Source organism: Terrapene carolina, unplaced genomic scaffold (genome assembly GCF_002925995.2).
Source record: "Terrapene carolina triunguis isolate 2854851 unplaced genomic scaffold, T_m_triunguis-2.0 Scaffold96, whole genome shotgun sequence".
Classification (NCBI taxonomy): domain Eukaryota; kingdom Metazoa; phylum Chordata; order Testudines; family Emydidae; genus Terrapene; species Terrapene triunguis.
The window spans coordinates 75,755,481-75,781,731 of NW_020664447.1; the positions used below are offsets into that span (position 1 = coordinate 75,755,481).

General features: G+C 41.6%; 3 protein-coding genes across 6 annotated transcripts in view; 2 read left to right on the plus strand and 1 right to left on the minus strand.

Moving 5' to 3' along the window:
- ATG2B (autophagy related 2B) overlaps window positions 1–12,464 on the minus strand; it is a 73,090-nt gene extending 60,626 nt beyond the window's left edge. Inside the window, exons 1-4 of the mRNA XM_024219350.3 lie at window positions 12,033–12,464; window positions 6,878–7,040; window positions 1,252–1,404; window positions 385–487 (exon numbers count right to left, since the gene is read on the minus strand). Coding sequence (XP_024075118.1) covers window positions 385–487; window positions 1,252–1,404; window positions 6,878–7,040; window positions 12,033–12,194 — 581 coding nt within the window. The 5' untranslated portion in view covers window positions 12,195–12,464. The remainder of the gene's footprint in view (window positions 1–384; window positions 488–1,251; window positions 1,405–6,877; window positions 7,041–12,032) is intronic.
- A 189-nt stretch (window positions 12,465–12,653) lies between these two features.
- GSKIP (GSK3B interacting protein) lies at window positions 12,654–18,107 on the plus strand. 4 transcript variants are annotated; one of them, XM_026651469.2, is made up of 3 exons: window positions 12,654–12,712; window positions 13,847–14,105; window positions 15,908–18,107. In XM_026651469.2, exons 2-3 carry the CDS (start codon window positions 13,848–13,850, stop codon window positions 16,067–16,069), a joined length of 420 nt encoding a protein of 139 aa, XP_026507254.2. In that variant the 5' UTR covers window positions 12,654–12,712; window position 13,847; the 3' UTR covers window positions 16,070–18,107. The 4 variants fall into 4 exon arrangements, with proteins under 4 accessions (XP_026507254.2, XP_026507256.1, XP_029767391.1 ...); XM_026651471.2 differs by lacking the exon at window positions 12,654–12,712 and adding an exon at window positions 13,009–13,449; XM_029911531.1 differs by lacking the exon at window positions 12,654–12,712 and having other exon boundaries at window positions 13,009–14,105.
- Window positions 18,108–21,318: 3,211 nt separating this feature from the next.
- AK7 (adenylate kinase 7) overlaps window positions 21,319–26,251 on the plus strand; it is a 46,476-nt gene continuing 41,543 nt past the window's right edge. The window contains exon 1 of the mRNA XM_026651336.1: window positions 21,319–21,426. Within this exon, the coding sequence (XP_026507121.1) occupies window positions 21,319–21,426 (108 nt within the window). The remainder of the gene's footprint in view (window positions 21,427–26,251) is intronic.

A 26,251-nucleotide genomic window follows, 5' to 3' on the forward strand; every position in this document is an offset into this window, starting at 1 on the left:
AAACAAAAACCCTGCAGCAGCAAGTCTCGGAGCCCAGGTCAACTGATTCAGGTTCACGGTGCTCACGCTGCAGTGTTAAAAATTGCAGTATAGACATTCGGGCTTGGGCTGAAGCCTGGGTTCTGAGACACTCCCCCCTCGCTGGGTTTCAGAACACAAGCTCCAACCCAAGCCTGAAATCTACAGTGCTCTTTTTAACCCTGAAGCACAAGCCTGAAAATTCACTTAAGGCATCAAAAATCAACCGCATGGATGATTTGGACTTCAGAACTATACTATGTGAGGGGATGTGTGCCTGTGTGTAAATCTGTGGATATAAAGGTAAGAGCCATCCAGTTTCTTTTTTTTTTTTTTTTTTAAATGTTGATTTTAAGCAACACTTACTTCTCAATTCGGATTTCAAGTGCAGACCCACTTTTAGAATTTTCCAGCACATGTTCAATTCTCAAAACAGTATCTAAAAAGGTAACTTTCACTCTTCTTAGAACTGAAGCGAGGAAACCAGAAGACAATACAGTTACACCATGACCATTTAAAATCAGTAAGACACACTGATGACTTAATATATGAATAAAAAGATCAATTCTTCTTTGTTGATTGAAAGCTAATATTTATTTCATTGTTAGAAGTTATTTATAATCCTAATACAATATCACAATTCCAAATGAGAATCTAGTTTTCTATCAGTAAGTCTTAGCTTCTTCCAGTTGGACATTCAAAAAATGTAAAGCAATCTGAAGAAGATGCAGTTTTGAAATTTCAAAACTGCATCCAATGCCTTCTTATGCTAAGTCTGATTCTTCAAATAAAAACATGAACTGTACAGAAGACCGTTCTACCAGGTTTTTCCTCCTAGGGCTACTAACACCAATGCTGATCCAACTGTCAGATGATGTGCTAAACCAGCACTGCCAGAACCAAGACATTCTGCCAGTCAGTCCTGTCAATGAAAGGAATTATCCAAATTTATACTGGTATGATTGAGAGAATTTGGCTCTAATGAACAGCTGAATCAGCACACTGCAGGAACAGATTTTTGGGGTGGTTTTTTTTTTGTTTTTTACTACTGTGGTTTTACTTCCTGGCTCTGTCCTCCTGTTTTAACTGTTAGAAGGTAGAGTCACTGATAAAAAGTTGAGAGAGAAGAGAAGCAGTTGCAAGTGAGCTCTCATTTTGTAATATCATGGCATGGTGTAGACTAACATAATGTAACTTAAGTTGTTAATTCACAAGTGCATAGGAGAGTCATACCTGTTTCAATAGTTTCTGCAAACTTCTCAAGCCCTTCGAAAGGTTGAGACCCTTCTCCTTGTTCATCTGTCAGTTTTTGGCTAAGACATTCTTTTGCAAGTTGCATACTACTGGTCATAAAACTTGACCAATACATAGGTTCTGAACCAGATGCTGTAGAATAAGACAAAATTCTTAAATACATTTGGCCATAAATGTAAAACCAACAAAACCAAAGCAAACAAATGATATGTTTGGTATAGCTAGACAAAGGTCTGGTCTATACACAAGCAGCACCAGTTTAACTAAATGTCTGATTTTAAACAAGTAATTAAACTGGTGCAAACCCCTGCATGGACACACTCAAATCAATTTAAAAATGGGTTCTTTCTTTTTAGCTTCTGTTGGTAAGTTTATAGGTACAAGATAAATCAATATAACCAGTTTTAAACCAGTGTAAGTGGGGCCACAGAAGGGTTGGCACTGGTTGAACTAAATCAGTTTTTAAAACAGATTTTTAATTACACTGGTGTGACTTCTGTAGGCAAGACTAGGCATAGACAAGGCCTAAGAAAAAATGTTGTTCTTTAAATGGAGTTAGCTTCCTTAAGGTAGCTGTAATTGAAGATGACTTCCGGGTATTAGGGAAGAGCACCAATTATTAGTTACATTGTGGTAGCAACCAAAAACGTACTAGATTCTGTCCACATCTATAGGAAGACCATCTCTACCTTGAGGCAGCTAACCAGATTTGAAAAGTATCAGAGGGGTAGCCGTGTTAGTCTGGATCTGTAAAAGCAGCAAAGAGTCCTGTGGCACCTTATAGACTAACAGACGACAAAGTGGGTATTCACCCACGAAAGGTCATGCTCCAATACGTCTGTTAGTCTATAACAGGGGTCGGCAACGTTCGGCACCCGGCTCGCCAGGGTAAGCACCCTGGCGGGCCGGGCCAGTTTTATTTACCGGCTGAAGCGGCAGGTTCGGCCGATCGCGGCCCCCACTGGCGGCGGTTCGCCGTCCCGGGCCAATGGGGGCAGCGAGAAGCGGCGCGGGCGAGCGATGTGCTGGCCGCGGCTTCTCGCCGCCCCCATTGGCCCGGGACAGCGAACCGCGGCCAGTGGGGGCCGCGATCGGCCGAACCTGCCGCGTCAGCAGGTAAATAAAACTGGCCCGGCCCGCCAGGGTGCTTATCCTGGCGAGCCGCGTGCCGAACGTTGCTGACCCCTGGTCTATAAGGTGCCACAGGACTCTTTGCTGCTTTTACAGATTTGAAAAATCACTCAACCACTCAGTCCTCATCTAGCCTAGGATTTAAGGTGTGATTTTAGCACATTAGCTAGTACACGCTAATAGCATGTTTAAAAAGTCTAGCTAGACCAGGCACAGTGCCCTCAACATGTGCTAAACTGGTCAAGTTAAACACTAAGTGGGAGCCTAGAATTTGACTCGACCACTTTAGCATGTGTTAAAAGCAATGTGTCTCATCTACATTAGACTTTTAAAATGTGCTAACATCACATCTTTAAATCCTAGTCTAGACAAGGCCTTAGATGCTGTTTGACACCTTTACAAACACGTTAGTTGATAGAGGTCAATCCTAGGCCTACTAGCTGCCAGATAACACAATTGATGGTCATCTCTAACAGCTAACTTGATAATAGTGTGACATTTGCTCATATTAAAAGTGTAGTTTAGACAAGGCACATCAATTAATTTGAGGTAAAAGCTCCACTGTAGACAAGCCCAACTGAGGCTAACACGACAGTAAAGATACTAAACTGCATCCATGTTAGGACCTCAGTGGTGTTTCAGATGGGATTAGCTACCTCAAGGTAGATAGTTCTGTTTTTAAAAAATCCCTACACCAGGTATTAATCTTGTGGCTGTAGCTGCTTGGTGACAATATTTCTTTCCTACATGCTCCATTTTTAAACAATTAGTGACCGCAAAGGACAACCATACATCCATGCAAAAAAGTAAAATAAAGCTCATTGACAACAGGGGAGAGGAAAAGCAGGACCAGTGAAAAATTCCTTCCTGAACCCCACAAAAACAGTGATCAGCTATTTATAAGTAAAGAGCTAGTACAAAGAATTAATAATGTATTACTTTTCACATACTTATTCATAATATTAGACGCCAGCACCAAACTGAAGGCCATTCCTCTTATTTATTACTGCCTATTATTACCATTCTTTTTAAGATAATATCTTCTTAGATGGACATTAGCAAGTAAAATTAGCCTAAGATTTAAGTTCTATTACAATAAATTAGAATGAAACATAGAACAACAAAAATATATGTGATTTTTAAAAAAAAAAAACCTATTCAAATAGGACCTTCAAAGATAAAAAAATGTTCTTATGCCTTTTGTCACTTCTTTATGATGTCTAAAGGCAGCATAAAAGCATTTATCTTATCTTTTCTTTATCAAAATTCAGATCCTGAGCAGTGTAAAAGACACTGTGGCCTGTTCTATACTATAAAAATTAAAACAGTTTAAACCCTTAGGATGTTTGTATAAAAATATGTATCCACAAACAAAAATGCCCCAAAGAGTTCACACATGGTTAATAATGCATTAGAACAGACTACTTTTCAGCATATTTAATAACAAGTTAAAGCCTAACCAGTCTAGTTTGAACTAGGTTAGTGCCAGTGTGGACACAGACAAGCTGGACGGTTCTACCAGTCCCTCAAAGACTGTTCTGAAGACGACTTCTGCGTACTAGGGCAATGGTTCTCAATCAGGGGCATGTGTACTCTGGGGGTACACATAGGTCATCCAGGGGGTACATCAACTCATCTAGATAGTTGCTTAGTTTTACAATAGGCTACATAAAAAGCACTAGCGAAGTCAGTACAAACTAAAATTTCATACAGATAATTACTTGTTTTTATGGTTCTATATACTATACACGGAAATGTAAATACAATATTTATATTCCAATTGATTTTATAATTACACCTCTACCCCGATATAACGCTGTCCTCGGGAGCCAAAAAAATCTTACTGCGTTATAGGTGAAACCGCATTATATCGAACTTGCTTTGATCCGCTGAGGTGCGCAGCCCCGCCCCTCCGGAGCGCTGCTTTACCACGTTATATCTGAATTCATTTTATATCGGGTCGCGTTATATCGGGGTAGAGGTGTATATGTTAAAAATGAGAAAGTAAGCAATTTATCAGTGCTGTGACACTTTTGCATTTTTTTGTAAGCAAGTATTTTTTAAGTGAACTGAAACTTGGGGGTACACAAGACAAATCAGACTTCTGAAATGGGTACAGTAGTCTGGAAAGTTGAGAGCCACTGTACTAGGGCACAGCACCAAAGGGCTTGTCTACATGAACACTTAGTTCACTGCAAGCTGGGATGTAAATCTATCCCACACTAGGCTACCACGAATTAAGTGTCCTCGCAGACCCTGTTGTCAAGCACTAAAAGCTCCCTAGTGCACACTGATCCACTCCAATTTCAAAGCAGGACAGATCAAACCCACTAGGGAACCTTTAGTGCACAGCAGCAGGGTCCACATGGACAGTGAGCATGTAGCAAATTAGAGTGGAGTAGATTTACACCCAGCTAGTTGCAAACTAAGTGTTTGTGGTAGCCACCAAAATGTGCTTTGTATGCTGGCAGGCCAGATGCCAGGCATTAGCTAAGAACTGACAACCCTGGGGAAACCAGAACAAGTCACCTGTACGTTAGTTTTGCTCAAAACAGGTATTAGTCTTATCAGAATGTATTTTGTGTGTTTAGACTAAGAAATACTTGTAAGTTGCTACATGCATTAATCTTACTTGCAACGTCTGTATTCCATGCTATAAGAAAATATGTACGTTTTGCTTTATAACTTTGAAAATGCTTGCTCTGAACTTGTGAATTCAGGCATGGGAATTGTCCAGCTGCCTCCTGGGTCCACCCTGAAAGACACTTAGAATTGGTAGATCACTACAACTCTGTCACTCTAAGGGTTTAGATGCTAACTCATTTGTGTGTATATGTTTGCTCACTTTAACCTGTAAATAATTCATTTCTGTTTCCTAGTTAATAAATTTTGAGAGTTTATTACAGGATTGGCTACAGGCTGTGTCTTTGGTGTAAAATCTACAGTACCAATTGATCTGGGTAGGTGACTGGTCTCGTGGGACTGGAATCAACCTGAATGTGGTGTGATTTTTGGTGTAAGTGACCATTTATCCATTTATTAAGTCCAGTTTGCCTGGGGTGCAAGATAGACTGGAGAGTCTAAGGGGCCTGTCTGTGACTCCATGGTAAGATGGTTATAGATATCCAGGAGTTCACATTTGTTACTGACTTGGTGAAATTTAATTATAGATCACGGTTTGGGGTGTCTGCCCTGTTTTTAACAGTCTGCCCTGAGGTAAGCACTCATGGTTGTGAGCCACTCTAGACAGCATGACAGTGCTTTTCCGCAAAGAGCCTGAAAGAACCCTGTAGCAGGATGGCTCACCCCTTTAAGGGTTGGAGGCCAGGGGGCAGCCAACCCTAGTTACTAAGGAGGGACATCTGAGCAGGGATCAGCTGATTTCCCTAAAGAGCAGCAAGAAGCTGTACAGAGGGGATTCTCAGGGAGACCAAAGGTGGAGTACAGAAGCTGCTGGGAGCAAACAGACTCCAGTAGAGAAAGTTGGGGAGTGAGACGGCAAGCAAGGAATGCCTGGGAGTGACCTGATAAGGGGTAAACAAATGGATTTGCAAACTTTATTTTGAATGTTTGCTAACTTAAACCAGAACCCAAGAAGGGGTGAAAATGGATACAAGGGTTTGTGAGTTACTGAAGACCCATGAAGGGGGAAACTGAGGGGGAGTGGGGAGCCCACTTGCAGGGCCACCCAGAGGCCACAAGAGGACATATGTGAAGCAGCCACCCAATGACAAATCCACGGGAAACAGTATCACTATCTCTCCTCATAATAAGTCCATGCCATTGCAGCATCCTCCAGCCATGAGCAGTAATCAGTTCCCATCGAGTCAAGTTCAGGTATCTACTCAAACTGGCCAGTAGGAGCTATTGTATAATAGATAACTAATAAAGCACTCTCTTCCATCCACAATTTAATGGGCCACCTATACAATACAGCTTGCCCAGATAGCACAAATGAAACAAAATACAAACTTGTGGTCCTCACACGGCAGCATACCACATTATGGGTAGACCAGTCCCAATTAAGGTCTCTAGAGAATTTTCCTATGACTCAAAAATAAGCAGAAGCAAAAATATGGGAGCATGGCTGTTTGACTATAAAATGTTAGGGACTAAACGGACACATATGAGGAAACATTTCTTTAGTAATTTTAGAAATTACATCTATGTAAATGTGGAAGCAAAGACACAGAACTTCAAAATATTATAGACGTAAATGAAGTAAACTGCTGACTTATTGAAGAATACTTGATAATTATTGTATTCTCTTTTTCAAAGATAGATATGTTAAACAAATAGTGCCCAGGCACAAATTTTTATCCTGTACATGTAATGTTATCAAAAAAATTAAATAAAAAACAGAGAACCGGTTGAAGCAAAACTGCCAGTATAATCTCAAACATTTGAACATTAGAATTCTCCTAATTTATCAATGTAAAACACTGAGCCAAATAAGATAATGCAGTAAACCTACCAAGACGAGGCCTTGGCCTGAAGACCATCTCTAATCCTTTCACTTCTAGTGCACAGTTATCCTGTAGCAATGACCCCCATGGAACAGACAGAGAAATTGACTGGATAAACCCTTCAGTGACTTCCAGAGGTGCATCTGCTGATTCCAGAATCTCATTAAGACACTAAAAGTAGAGAATCCAAAATTACGCTCATATTAACAGAAGCAAAACATTTAAGATATGTTAAAAGGAATTAAATTAATATATTTAAAAAGCTGGAAGTTATCCTCTACTTTGGTTCTGTCAATGATGCATGCTAATTAAGCACTAAACTTTTAATCTAATACAGTTCCAGCTGTGGTTTTTCTTATGATCTATACTACTGAACTGTTCACATAAATTTCCATATGTTGCTAACAGAAATATTATAGTACCGGATCTTAAAGTGTTACCACAAAAATAAAAATTAATTACAGTTATAGGAGAGGCCAGAATAGTAAATTAGTAAATTAGTACTTGGTCCTGCTAGTGAAGGCAGGGGACTGGACTCGATGACCTTTCAGGGTCCCTTCCAGTTCTATGAGATAGGTATATCGCCATATATTATTATATTATTATTAAATGGATAAAAACAGTTTGTTCATTGTGAAAAGAATCTTTGATTAGGACACAAGCCAAACAACTAAATTTGATGTAATGCTCATTGTATACTTGTCTGACTGTGACAACTGAGCCAAAAAGATTTATTTCTATTGTACTGCATGTAAAGAGTCTCACTGACTTTAACAAGAGTTGAATCAGACCCTGAAACAGTTCTGGAAAGAAACAATTTGATTTATCATATGTATAGGACTGATTACAGTTCAATGCAGTTAAACCTTTTTCGCTAATAAAAAATAATGCAGTAACTGTAGACATCAATCAACAATGCGAAATGTTTCAAGTAGCAGAAGTATCAGCAGAAAAATATTAGTGTAGATTAGTTAAAACTTGTTGCTAACACAAAAATGAGCTATACATTCAAACTGTGGTATTTCACATGTATTTGAGCTATATGTATGGACATTTCTATATATGAACATTAATAAAATCTAGCATATCAAAACAAATTTTGAATAAGTCTGGCCTCAGATCTCTTTTTACAAACTACATATAGGGAAACAGAAAGGAAAATGTATTGTTATCTTTCCAACTATTTTAAGCAAACTATAAGAAAAAATACAAGTGTATATTTATTACAGTTAAATGGCATTAATAAAAGATAAAGATCTGTTTAGCAAGTGAATGATTAAAAAGTATTTAAAATAAAATTGTAAAACTCCACACATCTACACCAACTGCTGGCTTGATCCTACATCACTGAGGAATTTCCACTGGAGTCAATGAAAATTCAGGACATGGAAAGGCTTTGCGGGGTTAACATCAGAAGCAGCAGAGAAAAATCAATCATTAAGCATATTTATCTATTCAATCACAAATATTGTGGGCTAAATTCTGACCTGCATTAGACAGTGCAACCCTCTTGAGGTCAAAGGGGTTGAACAAGTATAGTGGAGACCAGAACTTGTCCCTCTGTATACTGTAAACACCAAAGACAATGGTGTATATATTATGTATGTTAAAATATTTTTAAAAAGTTAAATGAAACTAGTAGATGAAAAACAAACAGTTCAAAACAGAACAAAAATGAGAAAATAATTAAGGTTAAAACTACAGCCTCCTTGAGGACATGTAGACAACAGGTTTAAAGTGACTTGAAAAAAAAAGCAGCTGTAGCACTTTCACAACACCTGTTTTTGCAATCTTTCTGTCATGCATGAGTGAGCCATATCTAAAGAGCATTAGCTACTCACTAATTTATAGGCCAGAAAACACTGCCCAGAAAAAAAAAAAAAAGAAGTTTCTCCGAACTGGAAAATGAACATTATATGCAAATTTTACTAACTTTCTTTAGTACAACAAGCACTTTACGTAAATTGCAAGGATTCATAACGTTTATCTTTCAAGTCTAGCAAAGATTGTTTTAATATCCACTAGAGGGCACTGAAATCTTATTAAAACTTTAAGTTTGCCCACCTATTACACAAAAACAGCTGCCCCACAGGACCAAATGAAGAAATTAATATTTTGCATTTACAAAGTGTCTTTTATCTAGGGCATCTCAGAAGTCCTTTACATAAAACACTTACAACACTCCTACTATAATATCTATTTTACAGAATAAGACCCCAAGTCTGCAAACACTAACATGCATGCTTAATTTTACTACTAGCAAAGTTTAGTTGTAGTTTACTAGTAGTAAAGTTAAGCACACGTTTACAGGATTGAAGGCTTAAACAAACAAACAAACCAACCAACCAACCAAGGCCTACAACCCAGATTTCACATAAAAGAATTCCGGAATCATGGCATCACATTGAAGCCCATGAGACTGACCCATGGCCTTCCTCGCTGGTGAAAGGCAGTTAAGAGTTCTGGGGCCACATATTTACAGACCTCAACAACTCCCTTGAAGAGAGAAGCTTACGACCTTTGCAACAACAAAAAAAGGCATATTCAGATCTGTAATTTGACACAATATACCACCCAATGTCTAATTTCCCATTCCTGAGCAAAGTGATTGAATAGCTTGCAAAACATCAACTCCAAGAACACCTGACCTCTACAACTATTTTGGAACCTGCTCAGCTGGACTTTATACCAGAATATGGTACAGAAACAATTTATGTTTTCTTGGTAGTTGGACAGTCTGTTCATAGCCATGGACAGCTAGCAAACAGTCATATTCATGCTACTAGACCTCCCTAGTATTTCATACAGTCAGCCACTAGATATTAGTGACTTGCCTTAGAGGCAATTCAGAGTTATGTGGAGTTACATTAATTAAGATGGCGCCTGATTTATCTCAGACTAGACCTAGATAGTTCTGACAGGCAAGCTCCTATGCCTTCCAAACTCTCACCTATGGCATCCCACAGTCCTTTACCCTCTCCCCCGCCTAACTCAACGTTTGTATAAACACATATTAAAAGATTGAGACTATGCGAATACCATCCAGAGTTATTTCTCCATCATAAAAAGTGCAAAAAATAACAAACTACCTATCCTAGTGTCTCAAAGAAATCAGCACATAGATGAAGACGAAATCCTAACACAGGGGGAAAAAATGATGCTATTGAAAAGAGGAGAGTGTCATAGAATATCAGGGTTGGAAGGGACCTCAGGATGTCATCTTGTCCAACCTCCTGCTCAAAACAGGACCAATCCCCAACTAAATCATCCCAGCCAGGGCTTTGTCAAGCCTGACCTTAAAAACCTCTAAGGAAGGAGATTCCACCACCTCCCTAGGTAACCCATTCCAGTGCTTCACCACCCTCCTAGTGAAAAAGTTTTTCCTAATATCCAACCTAAACCTCCCCCACTGCAACTTGAGACCACTACTCCTTGTTCTGTCATCTGCTACCACTGAGAACAGTCTAGATCCATCCTCTTTGGAACCCCCTTTCAGGTAGTTGAAAGCAGCTATCAAATCCCCCCTCATTCTTCTCTTCTGCAGACTAAACAATCCCAGTTCCCCCCCAGCCTCTCCTCATAAGACATGTGCTCCAGCCTCCTAATCATTTTTGTTGCCCTCCACTGGACTCTTTCCAATTTTTCCACATCCTTCTTGTAGTGTGGGGCCCAAAACTAGACACACTACTCCAGGTGAGGCCTCACCAATGTCGAATAGAGGGGAATGATCACATCCCTCGATCTGCTGGCAACGCCCCTACTTATACAGCCCAAAATGCCGTTAGCCTTCTTGGCAACAAGGGCACACTGTTAACTCATATCCAGTTTCCCGTCCACTGTAACCCCTAGGTCCTTCTCTGCAGAACTGCTGCCTAGCCATTCGGTCCCTAGTCTGTAGCAGTACATGGGATTCTTCCGTCCTAAGTGCAGAACTTGTCCTTGTTGAACCTCATCAGATTTTTTTTTGGCCCAATCCTCTAATTTGTCTAGGTCCCTCTGTATCCTATCCCTACCCTCTAGTGTATCTACCACTCCTCCCAGTTTAGTGTCATCTTCAAACTTGCTGAGGGTGCAGTCCACGCCATCCTCCAGATCATTAATGAATTAATTGAACAAACCGGCTCCAGAACCAACCCTTGGGGCACTCCGCTTGATACCGGCTGCCAACTAGACATGGAGCCATTGATCACTCATGGAATGCCATTTAGCCCGACGATCTAGCCAGCTTTCTATCCACCTTGTTCAGTGAAGGTGGATAGAAAACAGTTAACTTGTTTGTTCAGTGAAGAATAAACTGATACCCTATCAGTCAAGCCACATATAGTCAAAATGATGCTCAGCCTTAAAATCCTCCCTGATAATGGAGACCCAAATGTCAACAGCTCCTAGAAATACCTCCTTCTTCTGACAGCTGGCCAAGAGACTGCCAAATATTAATAGATACAGACCCAGCCATAAAGATTCATGTTGTTGTGACTGCCAGGCTGGATTACTGTAAAACCATATCTAGGAATGAATATGCAAGGCCTGAGAAAAATCAGTTTGGTTCAGAATGTGGTAGTCCATGGGCTAAGCAACATCAGCAGAGCAGGATCCTCCCACTCCCACTGGTTCTGTCATTGACTCACAACCAAATGCCGGGTCCATCTCTAGGCCAGGGAGCTATTTATTAAAGCTCTCAGTGGTCTGGGTTTGAGCTACCACTTCTCTCTCCACTACCAGGTCCTTCCATGACAACAGAGCTTCCTCTATTCAAGAACAGTGGAGCTGTCCATAAAGCCACAAAAGAGTTGGAGATGGAGCATTTTTAGCAATCTCCCTTCCGAAGAACTGATTGACCAGCTATCTTGCCATCTTGAGGCCATGCTCAAGAGCCATCTCTTTGCCTTTGCTTTCAAACAACATTTTTAAAAGCACCCAAACCCCACTCAGTGTTACTGCACATGGGGAGGGCAGGAAAACCAACTGCACCAAACTGTCTATTTATTTTATTGCAAGATGTTCAGACACTATGGCGACAAGTACAATAGTTCCCTATTTAAAATATTGACTTTTATTTTTTAAGGCAAAAATGTGATTTAAAAATAAAACAGGTGGCACACGAAGAAGGGGAGGGGCTTGCGGCTGATCCCTCAGGAGCAGCGGGGACAGCACCTCTCTTACCCATTTATCCAGAGGGACCTGCGCCAAAGAGCCGGTGCCCTGGTACAGATCCAGGCTGAGCTGCTCCAGACTGAGTTTCTCCTGCAGGAAGTGGCCCAGGTACCGCTGCAGCAGGTACCTGCAGGCCCTTTTCTTGATGGACTCTGAGAAAGGCCAAGGCATGGTGGCGGGGGGTTGTCACTGGGCTGGAAAGAGGGGGCTAACCGGCTGGGGCGATGGGGGGCGGGGAGCTGCCGGGCTCGAGTCAGCTCTGCTAGGGAAAGGGCTCCCTACGGTCCCCGGCCCCCCACTCGCACCCCGTGGGGCCGGACCCCGCACCCTCAGGGGGAGAAAGCAGTGACGGGTAGCTCCATCCTCACTGAGCCGTCGCCGCCATCTTCTCAGCGCCCTGGGATGCGGGGGGGCGGCTGGTGACTTCGGGGCTCCACCGCGGGGGCGCGCGCGCGCACCGCCACCTGGCTTCGATCCGCTCAGCGGACCCGCCACCTCCTACGAGCCTCTACTCTCCCCTTTCACCAGAACCGAGCGTCAGTGACGCCAGCTGACGTTCAAGCGGAAGTGACGTCACAGAGAGGGGGCGGAAGTGAAGGGGCGGGCATGAGGCGGAAGTCGGAGTGGGTGGCAAAGCTCCTCCTCAGCGGCCGTAGAAGACGGACGAGAGGCGCGTTTGTGGCGGACAGGTGACTGGGCTGGTCCTGGCCTGCGGCACGGGGGAGTTGCGGAAGAGGCGGCGGCTCTAGGGCCCGTCCCGCCGCTGTGTTAGGGGTTTTTCCCCCGTATTAAGCTCAGGGTGGAGCTAACGAGGCTTCGCTGCCCGATTCTCCTGCGCGCTGTGCGGCTGTCACCGTGGTGACTGCGCTGCAGGCCCTTTTCCAGGGAGCGGCGGGGCTGCCAGCTGCGAGCTGCTCTTCCGGCCCCTTCTCGTCTCTGCCTCCAGCCCCGGGGAGTTACCAGGAGCGGGGTCGTTCTGGAGCGTGAGGTGCCGTGCTGCACTGGGCGTGCGCGGGTGGTCCCAAGCCCTCTCGGCTGTGGGGTGTGTTACGGTGCTCTGGGAGCTCCCTGCCCCGAGGACAGAATGAGGCTTGGAAAGGGGGTTTGCGTTGCTTTTCATTTTGCATGACTTGCATTTTAGGACTAACGCAGAAAACGTGTCCGTGTGTTCAGCCTTTTTGTGTGTCAACATATGCTACTGACCTTTGTCTTAACAAACAGATACAGAGAGAGGCTGAACGGATTGACTTTCATTACAGGCAAACAGCCAGTTTTACTAAATAGCTCCTTTAAATATTAGTGACATTCACTTTCACTCCAAGAGTTTGAGCTTTCCTTTGACTCAGTAATTTCCCCCTTTGTCTCTCTTCCCCTTCTTGCACCTGCTGATGCAGACATCAGTTCTTGACTCATTGGGGACCAGCAGGTGAGTTGTTTAGGACTGACTCATAACCGGTTATTGTAAAGCAATGTCAGTTGCTTGTGTATTAAGAACACTGCATATTGTGCGTATAAAATATAGATGTGTGCATTATCACTTGCTTTAATACCATAGCTGTTTATTCACAGAACTGCGAGTTTGTTATGCTGAAACATTGTGTTTAATACCCTGTCTTTTGAGATGCCTCCAATTAAAAAAGAAATTCTGGATGGTCTTCTAGTAGCCCTACAGGGCCCATATCTTCCTTTGTTTTTGAATGACATTCAATGCATCTTAAAATGGTTCTTTCTGTTGCAAATAAAATCTACTGTTTTATACCGTTGATCTTGCATAATAAGCATTTGTGGCCATATAAAATTGAATATGGTGTTTCCATACACAGAATGGAGACTGATTACAATCCCATGGAGTTGTCCAGTAACACAGGGTTTGAAGAAGATTCTGAATATAAGGACATTGAAGGAACAGATGTGAAGGATATGAGACTAGAGGCGGAAGCTGTTGTGAACGATGTTCTGTTTGCTGTCAGCAACATGTTTGTCTCAAAAAACCTTCCATGTGCAGAGGATGTGGCATATATCAATGTGGAGACAAGGGAAAGAAACAGATATTGCCTGGAGCTCACAGAAGCAGGACTTAGGGTAACTTGCTTATCCTTTATAAAGCTTCTTTGTTTACAATAAATAATAATTGAAAGATATCTAGTAAAAATTTTCAGTTGTCATCAAAGCGACATAGGCTCTTTTCTTTATTGAATATTTCATACTTCAAAATTCAGCTAGTATGCCACTTCAATTAAACCCAAAAGGGGAGGATTTAACACCCTTGTCTTGCCAAAGTGCATCTTACATGCATGGAAAAATGTTAAATTAGAACTGATGCAATGACCGCTATTTGAAGTAAAGCTCTGTATGTTGTAACAGTGTTTATGCCCTGCATAACTGGGGTATGGTATACAATTTTTATTTTTCTGTGCATGGCTTTATCTATGTTTCACTAACACAGGCTGATAACAGTAACTGGTGCTAAAGTGAGGCATTAGATAAAGATAGGAAATTTTGGAACTTTTTAAAAAATAATTTTCTGACAAAATGGCACAACCCTGGAAACTAAGAGCTGAGGCTTGTGGTATCCTTGACATGTGCTCTTAGCCAAAGTAGAGGGTACATTTTTGGCATCCTGTTTAATGAAGTGAGGTAATGGCAATCCTCATCTGTTTTCTCCAATGCCTTTAGTCTAATAACACAACAGAGTTAAACTAGATTATGAAAGCAGGTATTTATCAGAAACATCTACAAAATGATAAAGATGGAAGTAGATAATTGAAATGTTTGGTGTTACAGATGACTTTTTTTTTACTGTAGTTCTTCAATCTTCTAGTCCACAGTTGTCTGAGAAAAGTGCACCACAATTGCAGAAGGCTTTAAAAAAAGTAGATGATATAGTATTGTGCCCACATCAGACTACATTTTATAGAACAGACTACTGTAATCTTTACCTTGTCTGTGACTTAATAAGAAACTATTGATTTCTATGCATGCATCTCCCTTTCACACCATTTAAATTGCTTGTGCAAATACTTGTGTGGTGAAATGAGAACTTCCAGCCAAATTCAGAAGTAAGCCTCTATATTTAATGTCTTTGGTGCTCTGTTTTATGAGAAAAGAATATTGGAAACTCCTTTAGAGGATGAATTGTTACTAACGTCTTGAGCAGGGAGGACGAAGTATAGGCTTTATTGAACCAACTTCTCTTGGTAAAAGAGACAAGCTTTCGAGCTTACACAGAGCTCTTCTCTTCTTCAGGGCTTGTCTACACTTGAAGTGCTACAGTGGCACTGCTGTACCGCTATAGGATTTCAAGTGTAGACACTACCTATGTTGATGGGAGGGGTTCGCCGTCAACGTAAGTGATCCACCTCTCTGAGAGGTTGTAATTAGGTTGACAGAAGAATCCTTCTATCAACCTAGTACTTCTACATCAGGGGTTATGTCACCTTAACTACATTGCTTGGGGGTATGGATTTTTCACACCCCTGAGCGACATAGATGTGTCAACCTAACTTTTTAGTGTAGACCAGGCCTGAGTGTCAGTTAAATACACTTCACCTTGAATAGTCTCCTACGTTTTAACTATTTATGCTAGACTGTCTGTTCCATCTTGTCTTTAGCTGCGACACTGAGTACCTTTTGAGACCTGAAGAGGAGCTTTGTGTAAGCTCAAAAGCTTGTCTCTTTCACCAACAAAAGATATTACTTCACTCACCTTGTCTCTGAAATCCTGGGACCAACATGATTACAACAACACTACAAAGTATAGGTTTGTTGTGTCTGGCAATTCTTCTGTGTAGTGTACTAATATGTGACTAATTTTGTGATTTTTGTGGTTCCCATGATGAAATGATTAACCACAAAAAAAATAACTATTGGTCTCTTTGCAACAGGTGGTGGGTTATGCTTTTGACCAGGCTGATGATGGCTTACAAACTGCGTATCATGAGACTGTCTACTCTTTATTGGACTCTCTTAGCCCAGCATATCGTGAAGCTTTTGGAAATGCACTGCTACAGAGACTGGAAGCTTTGAAAAGGGATGGGCAATCATGATTCAGTCTGCAGTAACAAGCACATGTTGGGGAATGATTCATGATAGTGGGAATTCTTAGTATGAGTTACTGAGATTTTGCTTTCAGATATAGCCAGAAACATATATCAAGCTTCATTTCTTGCCTAAACATCTAGGTTCCTTACAATAGTAGTGACTTGTAAAATATCAGTGTTGCTATGGCTCTGCTTTGTCCACAAGGCCACTTTAAGCTATCTTGGTGGACTATAGAAGTAGTACCTTTTTTGTTTAACTCTGCTGTAGATCATCAGTGACTTTCTTTCTGCAGCATTTGAAGAAATTTGATCTCTTTGCAAAGCAATATGATCCAATATTTTATTCTAAGAAATATCTTAATTGGTACTGTGCAAATCTTGAATGCCATGTATGGAAGTAGTAATGCTTTCTTAATGTGTCTATCTGTAAACTTTAACTCCTTAAAACCAAATTTTAACTACTTGCTCTAGCTAAATTTAATGGGAGCTACTTTAGTCCACTTAGAGGATATCTATTTGAGCTCAAATTTTTATATGCAAACCTGAAAACTCTGCTTCATTCACAAAATATGCACCTCACAATATCCTATCATTTGAACATTGCTTACTATGGGCTTGTCTGTACTTAAAATACTGCAGCCATGCTGATGTAGCTGTGCCACTGTAGCACTTCAGAATCTCCTGTTGGAAATCCACCACCCCAAGAGGTGACAGCTAAGCTGCCTGAAGAATTCTTCCATTGATCTAGTGCTATCTACACAGGGACTTAGGTCAGTTTAAGTGCACTACTCAGGGGTGTAGATTTTTGGTAGCCCTGACTGACATAGTTAAGTTGACCTGATTTCTAGTTTAGACCAGACCTTAGTGTCCTTGTTGAGTTAAAAGCAATGTTCAGTATTATTCAATGTACCCTTGTCTTCAGTAAAGAAAAGATAACCGTTAGCATATGAATGTATTATCTAAATTTGCAAATGAGCTAAGCACAGAAGTAAAGTAGGAAGAACAGGTGACATTTTTTTCTTAAATATAGACCATACTAATGTTATAACTTTGGGAGGGGAGGAAGACATATTAGCCTGTTTACTATTCTAAATGTTTGTTTACATGATGTACAGAATATACTCAAGTATTTTTGCTTCAGTCTTTACTTTTTACAGTGCAGTGCTTAGGTATTCCTGTAAGGCTGCCCTCTTCCTCAATTGTACAGTGTCCTGTCCTAAAGAACAGTAAGTATATAATGTCAATGCAGTATATTGGTTTGAAACCTAAGGCTGTAGGAAATATTCAGAGATTGATATTGAATTGGGAGACAGTTATGTATTTTCTATTTTATAAAAAAATACAAAGCTCTTTATAAACTTATTGTGCTACTGTAAGTTTTCAAATGTGTGGAAGAGACTTGTCTGAATGGAAGAGACTTTTTGAAAAGTATTCAGTTGGTTTAAAGCACCAGTACTATTGAACTAACATTATATGATTAAACACTTTTTTGCATTCTTATACTATTCAATATTTATGCATCCTTGTTTATGTAATTCTGCCTTTATTCTCCCATGTTTCATGCTAAAACAAAGTAAATGTGAATCCAAAGAGAGGGCTTGATCATCAGCTGTTATAAATAAACATGCTCCACTGACTTCAACAGAGCTAGACTAATTGACACCAGCTGAAGATCAGTCGCATTAATTTGAGGAACCAGTTAACAAGTTGAGCGTTTGTTATAGTTTTGTGGCAATGATGCTGTAATTATGACTGAGAAGGCACCGACAGTCAAAGCTTCTGTTTCCAAGTGTAATGTTTTTGTTTTATTATCTTCTTAGGTTGAAACATCTCATATTAATCTTCTGTCCTAAAGTTTAATATATATTTTGGTTAAAAGTATTTTCATGCTCTAAGAAAATTGTTCAACTTTTTTTCCCCCCAGATTTGTGGCATGTGCTTTAATCCTCTATGAGGAAGATGTACTTTTGCCAAGTTTATATCTGAATATCTACGCCCTGTAACAATGCACCTGACTAGACACTTGAATAAATGCACAAACTTATGTATGATCAGCTTTTTATTCTCCTCTCCCAAAATAAATTGAAAATGTATACCTATATCTTTCTAAACTTGCAAGTCTCAGACACACAAGTCAGGTAAACACATGGTAGCTTAAACAATATCTTTGGCGGCAGTGTACAAATATATAAGAGCATTTAAAATTGGCATGTTGAATAGTAATGCAGATCAATGTAAAAAAGGGATGGAGATTAAATACTTAAGAAACATTAGTGAACAACTTCAAGGGTAGTTATTACATTATAGTAACTCTTCACTTAACTTGAATATGCCTATGGCTGACAAGGAATATTTTGAAGCACTTAAAGCTTTACAACAGAAATTATGCCTTCTGTTAAAGGCTTCTTAAACTTGGTGGAAGGCTGCATAAACCACAGATCTCACCTGCTTCCCTAGAAATAATTGACTACACTATAACTTGAAAATGAAAAGGGATTCCAGTCATGCACTTAATGGGGTTGGGTATGCTTGTAACATGTGGGAATGCTCTTAAATAGTTATACTAGAAAATGCTGCTTGTGTGAAAAGGCTCAGTTGAAATGCCAATTAACAGTAGACCTTTTCAGTGCAATTCCTTACCTGGTTGCTTTATATCACATACCTATCTGAATCTTTGATCCTGTGCTGCTGGGCATCTGAGAGAGCCCTAGATCTGTGAATGGATATACCTTTCATAAGGATGAGAATGGATAGGCTTTCAATTAAATAAAAATGGGAATGGACAGCAAAACACAACCTTGGACAGTATGAAAAGTCCCAAAGATTAGCACTGTTTAATCACTTTGTATTCTCTTAATAAGAGTCTCAAACAGCTGCCTGCTCTAAGGATGTCTGGTAACATTTTAAAGAATGGAGTTGACCTCAAGTCTGCCAAAGCTTTTGTGCCATGCTGAAGAAAGTGCTATGTACTTAGAGCTCCGAATTGTGGATATATCAGGAAGAGAGCCTGCTCCAATTCAGAGTAGTGTTGGAAGGCAAATGTAAAATAGGATAAGATGAATTCATCTTTGTATAAAGAATGATACTGTTGTTTACCTGCTATTGCTGACTATCACTGTGCTTATATGTACTGCATGATCTAAAAGTTACTATGCATACCTCAACGTTGTCTTTCAGGTATTAGCTTGCATATTACAATTTTAAAAATACTAAATGCTTTTTTAAACACTATTTCTCAAGATTCAGCTGCAACCACCTAATAAGATCAATGGAAGTTGTATGCTAAAGCTCATATCATACTTTTAACAGTGCAGTCAGTTGTTTGCATTAAGTTACGTATGCACTGTATCATTTTGCTTAGCTCAGCAAACTGAAACTGCAAAAATGGCAGATGCTGTTCTCATTGTAAAACTGCATTATATTAAAAAGTACAGAGGCTAGTGCTGAACTTTTTAGGGACATTGATCCTTCTTAAAACATGGCTGTCTCTATAGCAACTTTTTGCTATAAATTGAGGACTGCTCAGCTGGAAGGGGGAGCATAGATCAGTGTTTGTTACATTCCCCCTTAGTACCTTGGCCGAGCTGGGAAAGCTAATGATCCAACTAGCAGACTAAATTTGGTGATGAATCTCATGCCACCTGAGGCACGCGCATATGCTAAGAAGAAGTTGGAAGTGACAAAGGAAGAGAAAGACCTGGATGTATTGGTTGCTCACAGGAGAACTATGAGCTGCAGCTGTGAAAAAGGCTAATGCAGTCTTAGGAAGCTTTAGGTGAGGTATTTCCAGTAGAGCTAGGGAAGTGATGGTATCATTATACAAGACGGGTGAGATGTCCTCTGGAATACTGTGCAATTCTGGTCTCCAATGTTTCAGAAAGATTAATTCAGACTGGAACAGGTATAGAGAAGGGCTACTATGATGATGTGAGGAATGGAAAACCTACCTTATGAAAGGAGACCCAAAGAGCTTAGCTTGTTTAGCCCAACCAAAAGAAGGTTGAGTGGAGAGATGATTGGCAAACACAGTAAGCTTGAAAGATAGGGGTTAATTAACATAAATGCTCAATATGGTCTTGTTTCTTCTTAAAGTGTTAGTACATACATACACTAATAACAATTGCTCAGTGATGCATGGAGATGCAGATCGTGCACTATAGAGAACGTGAATCATGAACAAATCCACAACTGTAAAATGTCTCTCTTGGACATACATATTTATGATTTTAAGGTTGAAGGGACCTCAGTCACATAGACCATCCCCTGTTCTAAGGGAGGACCATATATTCGTTTGACCATTACTTCTGAAACATGTAATGGTAGTAACCAATTGTCTGATAAGCACAGAGCAGCTTTACCTATCACTGTTTCTTTTCTCCCCTTTTTTCTTAGGATGGAGGTGTGTAAAAAGTGCAGGGTTGAGGGACTTCTGCCCAGCTTTTATCTTCTACTTAATTCATCTGCAAATCTGCACATGCTAGAACCTTAATTTTTCAAACATTAGTCTTATGAACAACTAGTTTTATGAACTATTTTTCCCAACAGGAAAAAAAATCATAATCAATCAGATATCTTAATGCTTTCAGTGTAATGGAAACTGCTTTTCAGTGGTTCAGAGGATAAGAAGAAAGCAATATAGTGCCCTCTACTGCAACTTTGGTACTGTAATCTACTGTAACTGTGAGATACTCAATTTTATGAACTTCGATCCCCAGCTCGTTCATAAAATAGGGGTTCTACCATATTAGTGAAAATGCCTATGAAATACTAACTCTTATTTAAAAAGCACATAAATCCATGTGAATATAAATGCCTCTCACCTACCTCAGCTCAGAATTGTGCAAGTACCTTACCTACCTGGAACCATACAGTACAACAACCAGCTCTAGATTACAGCGTGTGTTATTTTAAAAGGTCAAACTCTGCCTCTATCGTGAGTCTCTCCCCTCTTGTTCCTGAACCGCCTCCACTATCGCTCTGTCGCTGTAGATCTTTGTCCCTCTTTTAGGGGACGGTTACAGGTTCCTGTCCTTTTCCCTTCTGTTCGACTCGGTCTCTGCCTCCCCCGCTATCGGTCTCTCGCCCGGCTTTTCTCTAGACAGCGGGAGCCTCCCTTCCCCCGAGGCGGCCTGGCACCGACCTCGCCCCCTGCCCGCGTCTTGGCCCGGCCCTGTGGCTGCCAGCCCCGGTGCGGAGAAGGACCCTGCCGCTTGGCTTGGTCGCTTAGCAACGGCGCGGCTTCTCCGGCGAGCGCCATGGCGGCGGAGGAGGAGGAGGTGGTGGCCGCGGCCGAAGCGGCCATTCGCAGCCAGAGGGTCTTTCTAAACCATTTGGACTCCTACAGCGGCAGCAGCATCGGGAAGGTGACCGCGGGGTGGGGGTCCCTGGGAGGGGCCTGGGCCTCAGGATCTCTCCGAGCTCCGCTCAAGCCGCAAGCTGGGATGCGGCCCCATCGCTGGCCACCCCCGCGGGGGTGAACAACTTGCTGGGGTGTGGCTGATGCCAGAGCCAGGACTAGAGAGCGGCCCCGTGCCCCAGCACAAGGTGCTAGCCATCATCAAGAGCACAGTCTCCCTGGCAATACTCCTCCTGGAGCCACATGCAGGTGCCAGGGCACCTTTGCCAGCCTACATGCTGCTTTGGGCACCCCCAATAGAAAGGCACACGCTGACCTATGATGCAGACAGCATCACCAGGACTATAGGATCTCTTTAATACCCCTATCATCAGCAACCGCTTGCTGGGCTACAAGGATCTAAGCACTATGGGGAGCCCCCTGCCAGTCCTCCCAAATGGGAACCATATGCTAAGGTGCAATGTTAATAGATTTACTTAGTCTTAAAATCTCTCCTGTGCCCAGTGGCACATAGAGCAACCCATTTTTCCCAGCAAGATGTTTGACTCCATCGTAAGTTATCTCCATGATGGCAGCATCCTTTTCAATGGTACTAGGATAAGTCATTCTTTGCCCACCACACCTTCTCTTCCTCGAGTTACCAGGTGTTTGCTTTTCGACCGGAACGCCTGGTCAAAAAGAGACCCTGGTGGCTCTGGTCAGCACCGCTGCCCGAGCTGTTAAAAGTCTGGTCGGCGGCACAGTGGGGCTAAGGCAGGCTCCCTGCCTGCCATGGCTCCGCGCAGCTCATGGAAGCAGCAGCATGTCTCTCCTCCAACTCCTAGGCATAGACGCAGCCAAGGGGCTCTGCGTGCTGGCTCAGCAGCTTCCAGTGGCCAGGAACCATGGCCTATGGGAGCTGCGGGGGCGGCAGCACCTGCGGACGGGGCTGCCCGCAGAGCCGCCTGGCCGCACCTCCACGTAGGAGCTGGAGGGGGGATATGCCATTGTTTCTGGGAGCTGCTTGAGGTAAGCGCCGCCCGCTCCCCCTCCCATGCCCCAACCCTCTGCCCCACCCCTGATCCCCCTCCCACCCTGCAAACCCCTCAATCCCAGCCCAGAGCACCCTCCTGCACCCCAAGCCCCTCATCCCCAGCTGGAGCCCCCCCCCACACTCCAACCCCCTCCCACCCTCCAAACTCCTCTGTCCCAGCCCGGAGCACCCTCTGACACCCTGAACCCCTCATTTCTGGCCCTACCCCAGAACCCACACCCTCAGCCCGTAGCCCGTACATCCTTCCACACCCCAACCCCCTGAGCCAGCCCGGTGAAAATGAGTGGGGAGAACGAGCGACAGAGGGACGGTGGCTGGAGTGAGCAGGGGGCAGGCCCTTAGAAAAGAGGTGGGGCATGGGCAGGGCCCCATAGGGGGCAGGGCAAGGGTGTTTAGTTTTGTGCGAGTAGAAACTTGGAAACCCTATCTCTTCCCTCCTGGTGTAATCCAATCTTAGACATACCTTGTAATTCTCTGATGACATGGCCAAACCACCATAGCTGTCTCTCTAATTACTCAGTTTGCTGACCTGTGGGGTGCAGCACTTCCACGTTAAAGTCATTGCGGAGAAACTAAATGGATTCTTTGCTTCAGTCTTCACGGCTGAGGATGTTAGGGAGATTCCCAAACCTGAGCCAGCTTTTGTAGGTGACAAATCTGAGGAATTGTCACAGATTGAAGTGTCACTAGAGGAGGTTTTGGAATTAATTGATAAACTTAACATTAACAAGTCACCGGGACCAGATGGCATTCACCCAAGAGTTCTGAAAGAACTCAAATGTGAAGTTGCGGAACTATTAACTATGGTTTGTAACCTGTCCTTTAAATCGGCTTCTGTACCCTGGAAGATAGCTAATGTAACACCAATATTTAAAAAGGGCTCTAGAGGTGATCCCGGCAATTACAGACCAGTAAGTCTAACGTCGGTACCGGGCAAATTAGTTGAAACAATAGTAAAGAATAAAATTGTCAGACACATAGAAGAACATAAATTGTTGGGCAAAAGTCAGCATGGTTTCTGTAAAGGGAAATCGTGTCTTACTAATCTATTAGAGTTCTTTGAAGGGGGTCAACAAACATGTGGACAAAGGGGATCCAGTGGACATAGTGTACTTAGATTTCCAGAAAGCCTTTGACAAGGTCCCTCACCAAAGGCTCTTACATAAATTAAGTTGTCATGGGATAAAAGGGAAGGTCCTTTCATGGATTGAGAACTGGTTAAAAGACAGGGAACAAAGGGAAGGAATTAATGGTAAATTCTCAGAATGGAGAGGGGTAACTAGTGGTGTTCCCCAAGGGTCAGTCCTAGGACCAATCCTATTCAACTTATTCATAAATGATCTGGAGAAAGTGAGATGGCAAAGTTTGCAGATGATACTAAACTGCTCAAGATAGTTAAGACCAAAGCAGACTGTGGAGAACTTCAAAAAGATCTCACAAAACTAAGTGACTGGGCAACAAAATGGCAAATGAAATTTAATGTGGATAAATGTAAAGTAATGCACATTGGAAAAAATAACCCCAACTATACATACAATATGATGGGGGCTAATTTAGCTACAACGAATCAGGAAAAAGATCTTGGAGTCGTCGTGGATAGTTCTCTGAAGACGTCCATGCAGTGTGCAGAGGTGGTCAAAAAAGCAAACAGGATGGTAGGAATCATTAAAAAGGGGATAGAGAATAAGACGGAGAATATATTATTGCCCTTATATAAATCGATGGTACGCCCACATCTTGAATACTGCATACAGATGTGGTCTCCTCATCTCAAAAAAGATATACTGGCACTAGAAAAGGTTCAGAGAAGGGCAACTAAAATGATTAGGGGTTTGGAACGGGTCCCATATGAGGAGACATTAAAAAGGCTAGGACTTTTCAGCTTGGAAAAGAGGAGACTAAGGGGGGATATGATAGAGGTATATAAAATCATGAGTGATGTGGAGAAAGTAGATAAGGAAAAGTTATTTACTTGTTCCCATAATACAAGAACTGAATGAAATTAATGGGCAGCAGGTTTAAAACAAATAGAAGGAAGTTCTTCTTCACACAGCGCACAGTCAACTTGTGGAACTCCTTGCCTGAGGAGGTTGTGTAGGCTAGGACTATACCAGCATTTAAAAGAGAACCGGATAAATTCATGGAGGTTAAGTCCATTAATGGCTATTAGCCAGGATGGGTAAGGAATGGTGTCCCTAGCCTCTGTTTGTCAGAGGGTGGAGATGGATGGTAGGAGAGAGATCACTTGATCATTACCTGGCATTGGGGCACACTGGAATTTTGCAGATAACACTTCTCCAATCTTTAGGACAGGTCTTTTCTCAAACCATTCTGTACAACCTGCACATGTAATTCACCATCACTTCCTCTCTGACTTTTAACATTTTAGCATCTATCTTATCATAACCTTTACTTCTCTTCAGTTGGTTTATGACCTCAGTTACTACCTCAAAGGTTATTATTTTTAGTGATATAGGTGAAGTATTTCTTCACATACCTCAGTGTATGTTAGTGCTTCTATCTGGTTGAGCACAACCTGGAAATGTTCCATCCAGTGGGCTCTCCGTTCTTCCTTTGTGTTTAAAAGTGTACCTTCTTGGGTATTCACAGTGCCACAATGGTTAAAAAATTGTGATGTCAATAATGTACACCATTCATTTCTAGTGTCAATGGCTTTCAAAATACTGGATATTAAATATGTCACAAGTATAACAGTGTTGGTTTTTATTTTGTGTGATTTGCCTTCACCCTCAGAACTGTGTAATTCTTAGGTTTGTTCAATTAAAATTTTACAAAACCTATGTTTCATGATATTTCAGTGAAAACATGTATTTTTTTGTCATCTATTTGGATTTAAACACCATCTCTCATACACAAGCTAGCCATTGTTTGCAATTGTAATGGTTGCAGCTTGGTACTCAAATGTTATCTAGCTGCTAATAAGTGACACCAAGTAGTGTTAGTATAAACAAAAGTGAAACTGACTAGTCTGTTTTAACTGAGGCTAATGCAAAAAGCAAACTGTGCAAATAATGACCATGCATTTCTATTTAAAAATTATTTCAGTCTTAAAATGCTTCAGTGTAGAGATGTGATAAAACTAGGATAGAAACCCTTTACAACCACAGACCCTAGACTAGGATTTAAAGTGTGATGTGAGAAGGTGTTAACTAATATGTTTGAAAAGTTTAGCATTGGCAAGGCTGTACATAGGTTAAGCTAGCCCCAAGATTTAACTCACCAGTTTAGTATATGTTAAAGGCAGTATTCCTTGCTTACTCTAGACTTTTAAAACGTGTTATTTTATTTTAGTCTAGACAAGTTCTGAAGAGAAATTCACATATCTTTGTTCCTTAGGGAAGGAGAGAAATAATTTTTATTATGAATCTTGACACCAGTACTAAATTCTTTGATCCTTTAGCTTCTTACACATGGAGGGACAGCTGCACTGTGCCCAGAGCCCCACTGACTTCCTTGGTTAAGCTGTAAACCCATGTGAAGTCATCTGCAGGATTGGGGCCTAATTTTGTACAGTGCGTAGATACCAAGGTGATAGATGCCCTGATTATATAGATATAAATAGATAAATATAAAAAGAAATTTGAGAGAATTCAAATTTGATTCCCTGAATCCAATTAGTTCTCTGGTTCTGGTCCCTCCTTGAGTCCAGTTCAGGGTCTGATATGAACAAAGTCTTACAAGACTAGATGTTATCAAGCTCATTCAATCCAAGATGGCAGAAATCTCATGAGAACCACACACATGGTTTTTGGCACTTTCAAATCTGATTGATTGGTCT

Excerpts from the sequence above, each read along its gene's own strand:
- GSKIP (XM_029911531.1), top strand. The coding sequence starts at position 13,731 with ATGCATCTTAAAATGGTTCTTTCTGTTGCAAATAAAATCTACTGTTTT. Across the intron at positions 14,106-15,907 it reads TCACAGAAGCAGGACTTAGG|GTGGTGGGTTATGCTTTTGA; the intron begins GTAACTTGCTTA and ends TCTTTGCAACAG.